Consider the following 12,906-nt stretch of genomic DNA (forward strand, 5'->3'; position numbering starts at 1 on the left):
ATTGTTTAAACAACCTTTTTGTTAACTTTAATCAATTATTATGTCACTACGTGAATAAGAACAAAAGGTAAAATCACTTTTTGAACAATAATAAATCATTTAAACAATTTATGTGAACGTCTAATTATTAGTATTAAATGGTCTTTTGTGTGCCAGAAACAATTTGCATTGAAAAACCCGCAAAAAAGTCATGATAAGCGCCAAAAGTTCACAAAACCATAATTATTTACCATAATTATTTACAAACTATGAATTTTTTACTAACCCGCTGCAAGTTAAAGTTATTTTTATTTTAACGCTTTGATATAGTTTAAGCTGAAGATTCTCATCTAAGTGTATCTCATATTGAAAAAATAATAATTATTGAACAAAATTGATTATATAGCAAAAATGACGACATTTCTACAATATACACACATTTTTAACCAAATAGTTGAATTTTTGACAAATTTCATTCAAAAAAAAATCAATTGAACATTTTTTAAATTAAATTTTTTACAAAATAGTTAAACTTTCAACTCAAAAAGACTACTTATTAACAAAAAATTTACCTTTTAAAAAAAAAAGGTTAATTTTCAATATACCAAGTTCATTTTTAATCTAATAAAAACCTTACATATTACATAACATAACATATCCAATTTTCAACCAAGTATCTCGTGATAATTTCAAAAACATATTTTATCAGGAAAAATATAATAATTAGTACAAAATATAATTTAATTTGTAATGATGTAATTTCTACTTTCCGTAAAGCTGTTGACAAAGGCAACCTACAAATAATTCGAAACATTAATTTTTATAAGAAACAACACACATATTGAAATTTTTTAATGTTTGTGTTTATACATATTTTTTTAATTATAGAAGGAATTTTTTATTTAGATTAGACGTAATATTTTTTCAAATAGTGACATCAATGGAAATAATTATTAATTAATAATCGCGAGATGCTGTATATTCAAGATAAGAAAATCGCACCACATTAGACAATTATGAATATTTACCTAATTTCGTAATTAGTGATTGCGAGTTCAACTTGGTCTCCGGTCTTAACAAGATTCGAGATAAACAATATCGTGTAAATAAATTAAAAATAGAAGAGAAAATAATTCTCTTGGAGAATATTCAATATTTGTTAAGCGAAGTAAGCGAACAAAAGGAGATAAAATGGAAATACAGTTAGTTTTCAGAATGTGCACGAAAGAAGAATTATTGCAGTTAATTAATCATTTAAGACTGGCACCCTTTCCTAACTAGACAGTATTTACCAGAGATGTAAAAAAATCGGCAGTAATGATTTTGTCGTAAATTAAATGCTTTTGTACATGTAAATGAAAGTATAAAATAACTTGCACTTTAAGCGAAAGCACTTGTATTTCTGTGAAATTCTTCGAGAATTTTTCGAAGAATTATTTCTGATACTTCCATTCAGTCACAATTGTACTAAGATCGCTTTAAAAATAAAATTTAAGATTTTTTAAGGGCCCAGTACAGGTTCATTGAAATTGAGTAAGCGTAGCACAAATATTTTTGGTAAGTATAAAATCTTCATTTAAAATTTTTAAAATAATTTTGTGACATTTCGAAGCTAATTTTATGCATTCAATTGAACATTTATTTTAAACTTTCATGCCCTAGTTTTTATTTGCGAAAACAAAGCATTTGAGAAAATAGTTGTACCAGAATTTCTTTGGTTAGATGTAATTTTCAGGATCTACTAAAATCATCTATAAACTATTTTATACTTTTAAAAATGATTATTGAAAAATCAGGCTTAAACTTACTGCTTCAAAAAAAGTTTCTGTTATTATGATTTGTTGCGTCGAGAAATAAAGAAAAAAATTGGGGTTCAAAATTTAAAAGTTTTTACTAAAGAATCTTATGGATTTAAAATTTTCAAGAGTGATCTGTGTCATTCCAAAATGAAACTGTAGTTAATTGAACTAGATCCATAGCAAAACAAAATAATAGGAATAAGAGATTTTTAACAATTTGTTTATTTTTTCGGTCATTTTTAACTCACCTAATATACAAAATTTTTATACAACGCATAATACAACATTTTTCGTGGAGTACATTTATAATAGGGGTGTTATCGATCTTTTCATTAATGATTAGTATTTATTATTTTTAAATATTAGAAATTAAAAAATAAATAAAAAATAATAAAAATATTATTCCTTTTAGTTCCGATAAGCTTTTTCATGCACGTTTCTTTGGATATCACCATTTTTTGAAAAAAAATAAATACTTGATCTTTGAAATCGAGGTTTAAATGTAAATTCGACTTTTCTTCACAAAAGAATATTTTTGTTTCTAGAAAGAAAGGCTGTTTTTGTAAAATCTTTTAACTTTTAAGTGGAAAAGTCTAAGCTTTCTTTTAATGTATAAAAATTGTGTGAAAAAAATGTACCGAAGCTGTATGAGGAAAGAATTTGTTTATCATCCTCAGAAAAGTTTAAAATTGCCGAAATAGATGACATCCACAAAAATAAAAAAAATTCCCTTTTCTCTATTCTAAGGGTAAAGATTCATCGAAATGACAAAAATTGTCCTTATCCACTATTTCTCAAATGTATTTTTTAATTTGATACATTTTGAGAAATAATGCCATAAGAAATCATATATCTTGTTTAAAATTACAAAATACAATAAAAGGTAACCTGAAGAATAATAATAAGAAAATGAACACCAAATTATTCAAAAATTTTAATTATTTTAAATATTTTAATTTCATTCTTTGCAGATGTATAAGTTAATACTTCTTCTTGGAATATGCTCAGCCTTCGCTTCAGGCAGTAAGCCGCCAGAAAATTTGCCAGCGAAGCATTCAGCGACGCTGCCAGTATCTGATAATAAATGTCAGAGTAGGTGATCTAATGTATAAAATTTTAAGGGCCGTTCATATACTACGTCAATCTATTTTGAAAATTTTTTCACTAAAGAAAAAGATTAAACTTTAAACAAAAATAGTAATATTTTTAACTCTATAGTTGAATTTTTAAACAATAATAATTCAACAAATAACTAAAGACAATTTTTTATGAAAAAGCACAGCTATTTCGCAAAAAAAACTTGATTTTAAACCAAATAGTTGTAACTTTAAACAAAAAACGATCCATTTTTATCAAAAAATAAAATTTTTAAGCAGAGATGAAGCTTCAAGTAATAAAATGCATTTTTAGCAAAGTAGTTTAATCTTAAACCAAAAAGTTGAATTTTTAATTAAGACACTTAATTTATTACAAAAACATACGAGTTCACAGCAAATTACATTGATTTCCTATCAAGTAATTGAACTTTAAATTAAAAACGATCAATTTTCAATTTATCTTTGAATATTTAAATTTTCAGTTGAATAAATTGATTTTCAACCAAAATAAAAATAAAATAAAAATGGGTTTATTTTTCATTTAAAGAGATGCATCTCTAACCAATAAATTAATTTTTAACAGATCAGTTCAACTATCAATCAATTAGCTAAATTTTGAGCCAAAAGATTATTTTTTACCCAAAAGTACGAACTTACAAAAAATTGTATATAATAAATTTTCAATAAAATAGTTGAATTCCAAACTAAAAACGATGAAGTTTACACTAAACCTGAAAAAGTTCAATTTGCATTTAAAAATTGATTTTTAACAATAAAATTTTCCGAAAAATTTTTAAATCTTAAAGAAATTAAGTAAACGTTTAACAACGTAATTGAACTTTACACCAAGAAGTTGAGTTTTCAATAAAAAATATGAATCCTTGAGAAAAAAAAACTAAATAGCTTTTTCAAATAAAAACTATGAATTTTGAACCAAAAAAATAGCTAAATTCTTAGTCAGAAATAATTAAATTCTAACAAAAAAATAGGTGGATTTTGTTAAGCGATTCTATTCATTCAGTTCGCATTTAAGTTGAAACCGAGAAAAAGGGAAAGCTTGATTTATAAAATAAAATCGCCAATTCTTATTTTTTCAAGCATCTCAAAAAATTTTTAATAATATTTTCCATGTGTGATGTCACATATTGCGTTAACCTGCCCATCCCTACGTCCTAGATCATCACAAAATATGTTACCCCCCACCCCCCAAATGGAATTACAACGTAGTTTTTAAACGGCCCCTTGCAATAAAAACATCTTAATCGGGAAATAACGTTATTATATTCACTAGACGAATAAAAATTTGAAGTTGAAGAAACAATGCATATTGCTTGTTTGTAACTAAATCTTATAATTCATTTTCAGATATCATTGGTTGTTACTATAATAATGAAGAAAATGAGCAAATCTGTAAAACGCTAAACATAGAGATGATCGATGTGTCTCTTTGCACTCACTTATATTACGGCATGGCTTATATTAATAAAGATGCTTCTGTACAATTACCTGATGAATATACAGATATAGGAGCGAATGGATTTAAAAGGATCAATGATCTTCGAAAAAAGAACAGAAGCCTGAAAACCTTAATCGCCATACAGGAAACGGTAACTGATAATGAGAAAAAAAACAAAAACAATAAGTAAGTTTTATATTTCCATCTAAGAATAAAAATAGAATTCCATAACATTAAAGTTTATAAAAAGTTATCCATGAAATCATTAAAAATAAGAATATTAATTCTTGCCACTTTATAGAATATTCTTCGATCCCGTTCTGCGAGGAAAACTTGTTAATAATGTTGTCAACTTCGTTCAAAAATATAAATTCAACGGTATCCAACTCGAATCGGCATATATATCTCAATATGATGCAGTTGCATCTGATAAGCAGAATTTCGTTTTGCTATTGAAAGAACTCAAAGAAAAATTCGATAAAAACGGTTTAATTTTAGCCTTAGCAGTTGATGCTAGAGAATCGACTGCCAAGAAATATGATATTAAAGAAATATCGAAGTATGTCAGCTTCATAAATTTGGAGACTTACAACTTTCACAGAGATATTTTTAACGATGAGAAAGTACTGAAAGCTGGACATATTGCTCCACTGTATCATTCATCAAAGGAAAATACGGAGGATCGGAAACTGAACATTGTAAGTACTTTTGTTATTCGACAAAATTTTTTTATTCGTCGGAATCGGCGAAAAAATTCAGACAAAACAGTAAAATTATACTTAGCCATTCCCAAATCATTTAAAATTTTCAAAAATTTCTACAAACGGAGAAACATATAATTCGCTTTATATTATTAAAATTGAAATTGTTCACTGTGAATATGAGATTTTAAAGCTTTCTGTTTTCCAGAAAAATGTACGTTGTCTGAACCGAAGTTTATGTAAAAACATATTGGAATGCATGAAATTGATATTTGACAAATCTAGAATGGTGTCAATGTTTCATGCTCGAACTTAAAATGTTAAATAATTTTAAATGCAAATTTTTCACATTTTTTGCTTGAACTTTTCTCTGAACATTTTTTTGCACTCGACTTTTGTTGTTTTCGAGAAAAATGTATAGATTAGATTTTCCTACATTAACTTTTTCCAGTGTGAAGATGGTGTTAACAGGGGTTTTTCAGGAAATCTACTTTCAAGAATTTTATTAAAATGATTGCAATTTGCCGTTCTTTTAATTTTCAATATTTTCTGAGATAAATTAAAATTCAAGAATAACGACAACAAATAAAAAAAACCCGAATATTTAGTATTGTTCGCAAAATATTACATTTAAAAAAAGTTCCTGTCAATTTTTTAGAATTTCGCAGTTAATTTTCGAAAAAATGTGACAAATCCAAACCAAATTTCTGATTAAACTATTAAATACGTGTTTCATAATTTTTACAATAACACTATATGTTTGAATACCAAATCATTTTGGCACCCTACCCTGGACCTGTATGCCTGCATTCAAATAAAAAAATTTAATTTGCGGTAGCTTCACCAGTAGAGTTTTCAAATTCAGAACTTCATTGTATAGTTCAATTAATATCTAATAGAATGACCGCATTTTTAATATTTCTTAATTTTTAAAACTTTGAATTTGTAGGTATTATATTTATTTACCAAAAAATGCGGCTAAACGGCTCGCTTTTTCCAATTTCTTACAATAAGATCAAAAAAGGATTTAAAATTAGGTTTTGCTGCAAAATTTCTGCAAAAAACAATAATTTAATTTACAAAGAACTATTAACAATCGCGGCAAGAGTAAGCGACTTTGCCTCTTAATGTGGGGCAATGTAGGGATTGAAACATAAGCTTCAGGAAAAATAAATTATTGATAATTTTTCTAATTATTTGTTAACAAATAAAAGTGATGAAACTCATAGCATCGTTAAATAATCTGCTTATTGTCATTTTGGACGCAAACATATTTATTGTTAACCTCACGTTTGAGTAGCTTAAATCATAATATATCTCATAATTTTATAGATTTTCTACTTTCAAACATTGTGAAAAGTTATTCGATCAATTTAACAATTTTCTGGACTAAAGGAATTGGGCTATGGTACAGATGAACTGTATATGATTTAAAAGGTTCGAGGAAACGCTGAATTTAAATTGGCCATATGTTTTGCAAAATTAATTTCGTTTAACAATTTTTTTGAACAAATTATTGCAAAATTAGGTTTTGTTGCAAAATTAATACTAGAATCGGATTCTACTGAAAAAATAAGTCTGATATAGTAGTTTCAATTGTTAAAATACATATTTTTATTTAAAAAATTTTAAATAATTAATATTGCAATATGAATAAATCCTTTAACAACCATAAGAATGTGAATAAAAATACGGCTACGGCATATATTGACTAAGAGGTTTATTGATACACAGAATTCGACTTTGCCATTAGTTTCGCAAAATTAATTTGTTTAAACAATTTCTTCAAACAAATAATTGCAAAATTGATTTTTTTCAAAATAAATACCGGAATCGCATTTTACGGGAAAATACGTCTGAAATAGTAGTTTTCCTTGTTCAAATATATTTTGTTATAAACAAATTATTAATGATAAAAGAAAGTCTCCAAAAATAATAATTAAATATATGTGAAGTATAGTTGAATTATGAAATAAATCAGCACACCTTTTTGGGAATAAAATGCAGTTGAAATTCATTTAACTGAGATAATTAAATACAAAAAATTTCATCGAAAGCATAGTTTCTAGACTTGCATCTCAAATATTAGAGAACTATAGAGCTGGTCTTTTTATATTTAATAATTTGTTTATAACGAAATAGATTTGAACAAGTAAAACTACTATTCCCGGCGTATTTTTTCCGTGTAATCCGATTGCGGCATTTATTTTGCAATAATTTGTTTAAATAATTTGTTTAAACAAATTAATTTTGCAAAACTAATTGCAAATTTGAATTCCGAGATGCCTCGAACCCCTCAAACCATATACAGTTTATCTGTGTCGTGATCCAATTCCTTCGACCTGGAAAGGGGTTAACGGAATTATTATTAAAGGAAACAACTTTTTAATTTGTTTGTAATTAAGTAGTATAAGCCTCTTTTCATAAAAATAATTTTAAAATTCTTACAACCTGATTTTCAAAACTCAATATCTTATATGAATGTATTTTCCATTTATTATAACTAATGAAACTGCACCAAACAAGATCAAGATTTTGTAAAAAAGAAGAATTTCGTTTTATGATTTTTATAATCAATCCTGTTCTTAGGATTATATTGTGAAATACTGGCTTTCGCAAGAAGCTCCACCAAACAAGTTAATACTGGGAACTACTTTCACTGGAATAATATATACTTTAGCTAATCCAAAGCAAGTTGGCAGGGACGCACCTGTAGTTGATACTGTAAAATATACTTTAGACACGACAGGCTATGGCTTTTTTTGCCCAAATGAAAAAGATCGTATATGGAAACAACTCTACGACAAGGAACAGCAGGTGCCATATATGTACAAAGGGAAGAGAATGATTGCCTATGATAATGTTGCGTAAGTCTTCACATAAAATGTTGTTCAAATTTCTGTTAAAATAAAGATAAGAATATTTAATTTGAATTTTTTTCAGCTCCATCAAGACAAAGGCCGAATATGCTAAAAGTATGAAGCTTGGTGGTGTGTTCGTGGATAGTATTGAACAAGATGATTTTCTCGGACAATGTGATGGAGAGAAGTCTCCTCTTCTGAAGGCTGTGAACCGAGTCCTCAGAAACAAATGTTAAATTCTTGTATATATCCCAATCGAATAAATAAAGAATTTATTATACCACTATAAATCCATATGTGTATACGTATTTTCTAGTATTGGCTAGTAACTCGTTAGTAGCTGTGCATAAACTACGTAAAGCCATTGTGGAGGGAGGGGTTCAACGATTTTTCTGTGCGCTTTTATAAGCTTATCAAATTGAAAAAGCTTTTTTAAATTGAATTGAATTGAATTAGAAAAGCTTATTGAATTAATGATCTTAATGAAATTGTTTTTAGAAGAGGACATCTGTTAATAGCAATAATTATTAGTTATTATTAAGCTTTGCAAACGTACAATTGGATATTTTTCTGAAGACCTAAAAGTGTGCACTTCGAAATCAAAAAGTCTGCAACAGAAAATTAACTTTATTTTCTAAGAATCATGTCCCGTCTTTTCAACCTGACGTTTTAAAAGTATTAAGAGAGACCTGCATTGTTTGTTTAAACTATTATTTTTTAGTCCATAAATGATCAAAATTCCTACTGTTTTTATTTTCGGTCATGAATTCATCTTTTTCTTTTTTATTAAAACTTTTAGTGTTTGGTGAAAATTTAACTGTTTGGTTTAAATTTGACAACCCCCCCCCCCCCCCCCCCCCCCCCCCCCCGGGCTGCTCTTTAAAGCCCGTACGGTTTAGAGAAAAAATTCAAGGAAAAGCTGTATTTTTGTGTAAAGCTTCTAGATGGTATGCTTAACCACTAAAAAAATTTTAGTAAATTTCAGCTTTGTGCTTTTTTATAATAATGCAAAATAGGAGGGGGTGGTCAGTCTTTTAAGATTCTATTGATTTTAATGAGAACGGTTTATTTTAGTGAAAAATATTTAAATAGAAACAGTTTCGACTTCTTTTCATTCTGTGCACAACATTAAATCCACATATTATTTTGGTTTTATGTTTCTTAACACACTTCTGTTTATTTCTAATATAAATTTCATGCGTCACAGAAAATTTAAAACATTTTAAAAGTCTATAGGAAGACAATTCCATCGCTATCACGATGAGAACCGTATTTTTGTCTTACCCCCCCCCCCCCCCCCCCCCCCCCCCCCCTACCTAGAAAGTTACGTAGCATAACATTCTACCAAAATAGAGAAAATGAGATAATTTATCATGAAAATAAATGATTTTAAATCTAAATACGTTGCATTTTAAACAAAATTATTGAATTTTCACAATCAAAATAATTGAGCAAAGGTAAAAGCCTCAGAAGACAGTTTATTTTGCAACCATGAAGCTCATTTTAAACCCAGAAAGATGCATTTTCAAAAACAGGACGAATTATTGAACTAAAAACATTACAATTTAAACAAAAACAGTTCAAATTTTGGGCGGAAAGACGAATTTTTCCGAAGAAAGTTTAATGTGGAAGCCAAAAAGTGTAATTTTTAACAAAAAAGTAGAGAATTTTCAAATAATAGATTAATTACCTACAAAACTGTAATTTTACAACTTATAAAGGATAAATTCGGAACAAAAAAAAAATAGTTAGATTTACAAATAGAAAAGTGAGTTTTCAACGCCAAAAATAGTTTTAAACTAAACAAGCGAATCTTTAAATAACTAATTTGAACAGAGCAATTCAATCATGTAGTTTAACTTTATTCAAAAACGATACATTTTTAAACCAATAGTTAAGTTTTCAACAAAATATAGAAATTTTCAACAAAGGTGTTTAATTTTGAAGCAAAAAAGACGTTTCCTTTATGAAATAGTTGAATTTTCGATACAAATATATGATTTTTCAACAAGAAGCTCATTTTTCTTCAAAATAGTTCAATTTCCATAAAAATATTTTAATTTTTAAGCCAAAAATATCATGTCTTCTACAGACAAAGGTCAATTTTTAACCAAAAATGATCAATACTAGTTGAATTTTCACCCAAAAAGAACAACAAAAAAATGAATTTTTAACAAAGAAGTTCGACTTTCAACCATTTAGTTGAATCTTTTTAACAAAAACTAATACCTTTTAATGAAACTAGTTTGCAGTTTCAAGAAAGTTATTAAATTTTTCACCAAATAGAATTACTTTGAAAAAATGTGATGAATTCCGAACCAAAAGTACAATAGTAGACCGCTCAACCAAAAATAGGTGTACTTTCAAATTAGTCTTTATAATGATTGATTAATTAATTCTTTTGTAAAATAAAAAATTAATAATTACAAATCTCGAAAGCAATGATCATATTACATACGATGCACACGTTGTGCAAGTGTAAGTACCATACAGTATAATCAACGTATGTTTTCTATCTGTTGAATAAACCAATCCAAAAAATTCATTATGTGAGTTAAGGAGTAAAAAACTACATTAATTACTAAATTTGCAGAAAAAACGATATTGTGTCGATATTAAATGGTACTTTATTGTAAAAAAGAATGCTATTGCAGTTGAATCAATATTCGTCAATTAGCGAGTGTCAATTTAGGATATAAAAATCGTACTGCAATAATTTTTATCATAGGAAAAGAAAGACTGACATCTGCAATACATTAAATTTTTTAAACTGAAATTCATTCTAACACGTGTAATACATACCAAAATAAGTCATTGTTGAACGTGACTTTCATCTTTAGAGTCATCACGAGGTTGGAAATAACAAAATCCGTCGGACCACACTAAAAATTAGGAAACTGAATGCATTTCTTTATTATTCAGTGATGTTATACTCATGAAAAATTTAATAATTATTTATTTTAATTTATACACAATTTTGTTAAAGCTCAACTTTTCTAAACAGGGAAGAGTGGCTTTCAAAGGACTGGAAAATTCTTCAAAGTCGTTATTTAACCTATTAAAATTGTTTACTCAAACGTTAATGTAATTTGCTCAAGTTCCTAGAATAACGATTGTACGCAATTCAGATGAATTATGTTTTCAAAAAGAGATGGCAAATAAAATGAACCAAAACTTAATGAGGAGATCTTCATTATCTAAGCAGCGAATAACAAACTATAATTCTATTTTTGAAGTAGAAATATTTACCTTATTACGCAATTTCAAATTGTGAGTTGAACTTATTTTTTATTTTCATGTCTTGACAATATTCGAGATAAAAAATCTAGGCTTGAGTGAAAGTAATGTTTAGGAAAAAGATTTATGTTTCACAATTTTGATGGATTTTTAATTTTGGTAGAGCTTTTAGCAAAATAAGATCAGATTATTAGCTTAGTTTCATGCCCGAGTTTTTCTGAACGAATGTAAAGTATTTGGAAGAGCTCAATAGCTTCTTTGGCTGAAAGACTTTAAGAATCTTTTCTTACTTATTTTATACTTCTTTTTTTTTAAACTTGAACTTTGATATACTGTTTAAAAAAAAATTTTGTTTGTATTATTTGTTTCCCTCAAGACAAAAAGAAAAACCTTTAAATTTTGAGTTTTTAATTTTGAAGAAAATTAAAAGAAAAAAATGCTATTAAAACAAATTATTGAAACTGGTAACAAGCCTGCTGGATACATGCTGTTACAAAAATATAAAGGCGGTTTAGATTTTTGAAATTTCTATTTATCAAAAATTATAGCAAAGGAATAATATTGATTCTTTAGTTTCCTCAAGATAGTGTTAATAATAAATTACAGCTAGTATGTAGAAATAATAAAGAAAAATATATAAGTTTAAGACCGGTTCATAAATTAAAATTCAATTAGTGTACATATGTTCAATGTTTTTTTTTGCGATTTAATTTTTTGCAGATATAAAAATTGATACTTTTTCTTGGAATATGATAGGCTTTTTTCGCTTAGTATTAAACTGCCAAAATTTAGAAGAGGTGTGATAATATGTTACCTAAGTACAAACAATTGATAATTTTTAGAAGTCGTTACTTCTTAATATCAGAATGTTGAAAATGAACACTCGAAGAATTCAAAACTGCCCCACTAACCATTGTTCAGCTCGACTTGGTGAAAAAGCTTCTGTACAAATTCTTGAAACTCATGTAGAATCAGGTGAATAAAGTAATAGCTTCTACAAGAAACTGGTTTTTAATAATCTCAGTGAATTTGAGAAAAAAAATAGAAATTTTATTATATCGATCTCTATTGGGAATATTTAATTCGCCGTGGTAATTCTGTTTCTGATGAGGAGATAAAATAAAGAGAAACAAAAATAAAACATTACAAGTAATTTTGTTAGGTGAAAACATTTTTAAATTAGAAGAGGCAGCCCGTCTGGAAATAACCTTGTTTGGCCCTATTACAAGTTCGGCACTAATCAGGGGATAGTCGGGTTAATAATTTTGACAAAGTACCCAGTCCGGAACTAATCGGATACTAGTTCGGCTTTTTGTTTTCAAAATTTCAGTCGGCCTGGTCTGTGGTTGGTCAAGAGCTAGTCGGGCCTTTTTGTCCACTTTTTTCTGTGCGGGTAATCTTCAGACTCTGGTCGGGAGCTAGTGGGGCCCTGGTTGGGTTATTCTTATGTTTGAGTTTTCGGCGAGGTCTTATCAAATGAGGTAATATCTAAAAAAGCGTAATGATTTTTTTATTCTAAAACACTAAGAATATATTCAACAATAATTTTACACCTTTTTTGGAGAAAAGATTTATTAATCTTAAATTCATCTCAAAGATACTTAATAACTGATTATTAAGTTAATAATTTTGTACGAAAATCACCTTTTTATAAAATCAACGATCAAAATCTTCAAAAAGACGTAATCTTATTTTTTTGTAGTATTTTTTAAAAAATTTCGAATTTCGAGGAACATTTATAAATGTTTTGTATGGAATTTTAAGACAGCAGTCTAC

The 12,906-nt window shown here is 27.5% G+C and overlaps 1 protein-coding gene across 1 annotated transcript in view; it reads left to right on the top strand.

Annotated features, from left to right (window-relative positions):
• Positions 1-4,344: 4,344 nt before the first annotated feature.
• The window catches only part of LOC117170820 (probable chitinase 10), a 28,884-nt gene continuing 20,322 nt past the window's right edge, over positions 4,345-12,906 (top strand). Inside the window, exons 1-4 of the mRNA XM_033357862.1 lie at positions 4,345-4,517; positions 4,633-5,029; positions 7,622-7,899; positions 7,976-8,124. Coding sequence (XP_033213753.1) covers positions 4,345-4,517; positions 4,633-5,029; positions 7,622-7,899; positions 7,976-8,124 — 997 coding nt within the window. The remainder of the gene's footprint in view (positions 4,518-4,632; positions 5,030-7,621; positions 7,900-7,975; positions 8,125-12,906) is intronic.

This window comes from Belonocnema kinseyi, chromosome 4 (genome assembly GCF_010883055.1).
Source record: "Belonocnema kinseyi isolate 2016_QV_RU_SX_M_011 chromosome 4, B_treatae_v1, whole genome shotgun sequence".
Taxonomy (NCBI): domain Eukaryota; kingdom Metazoa; phylum Arthropoda; class Insecta; order Hymenoptera; family Cynipidae; genus Belonocnema; species Belonocnema kinseyi.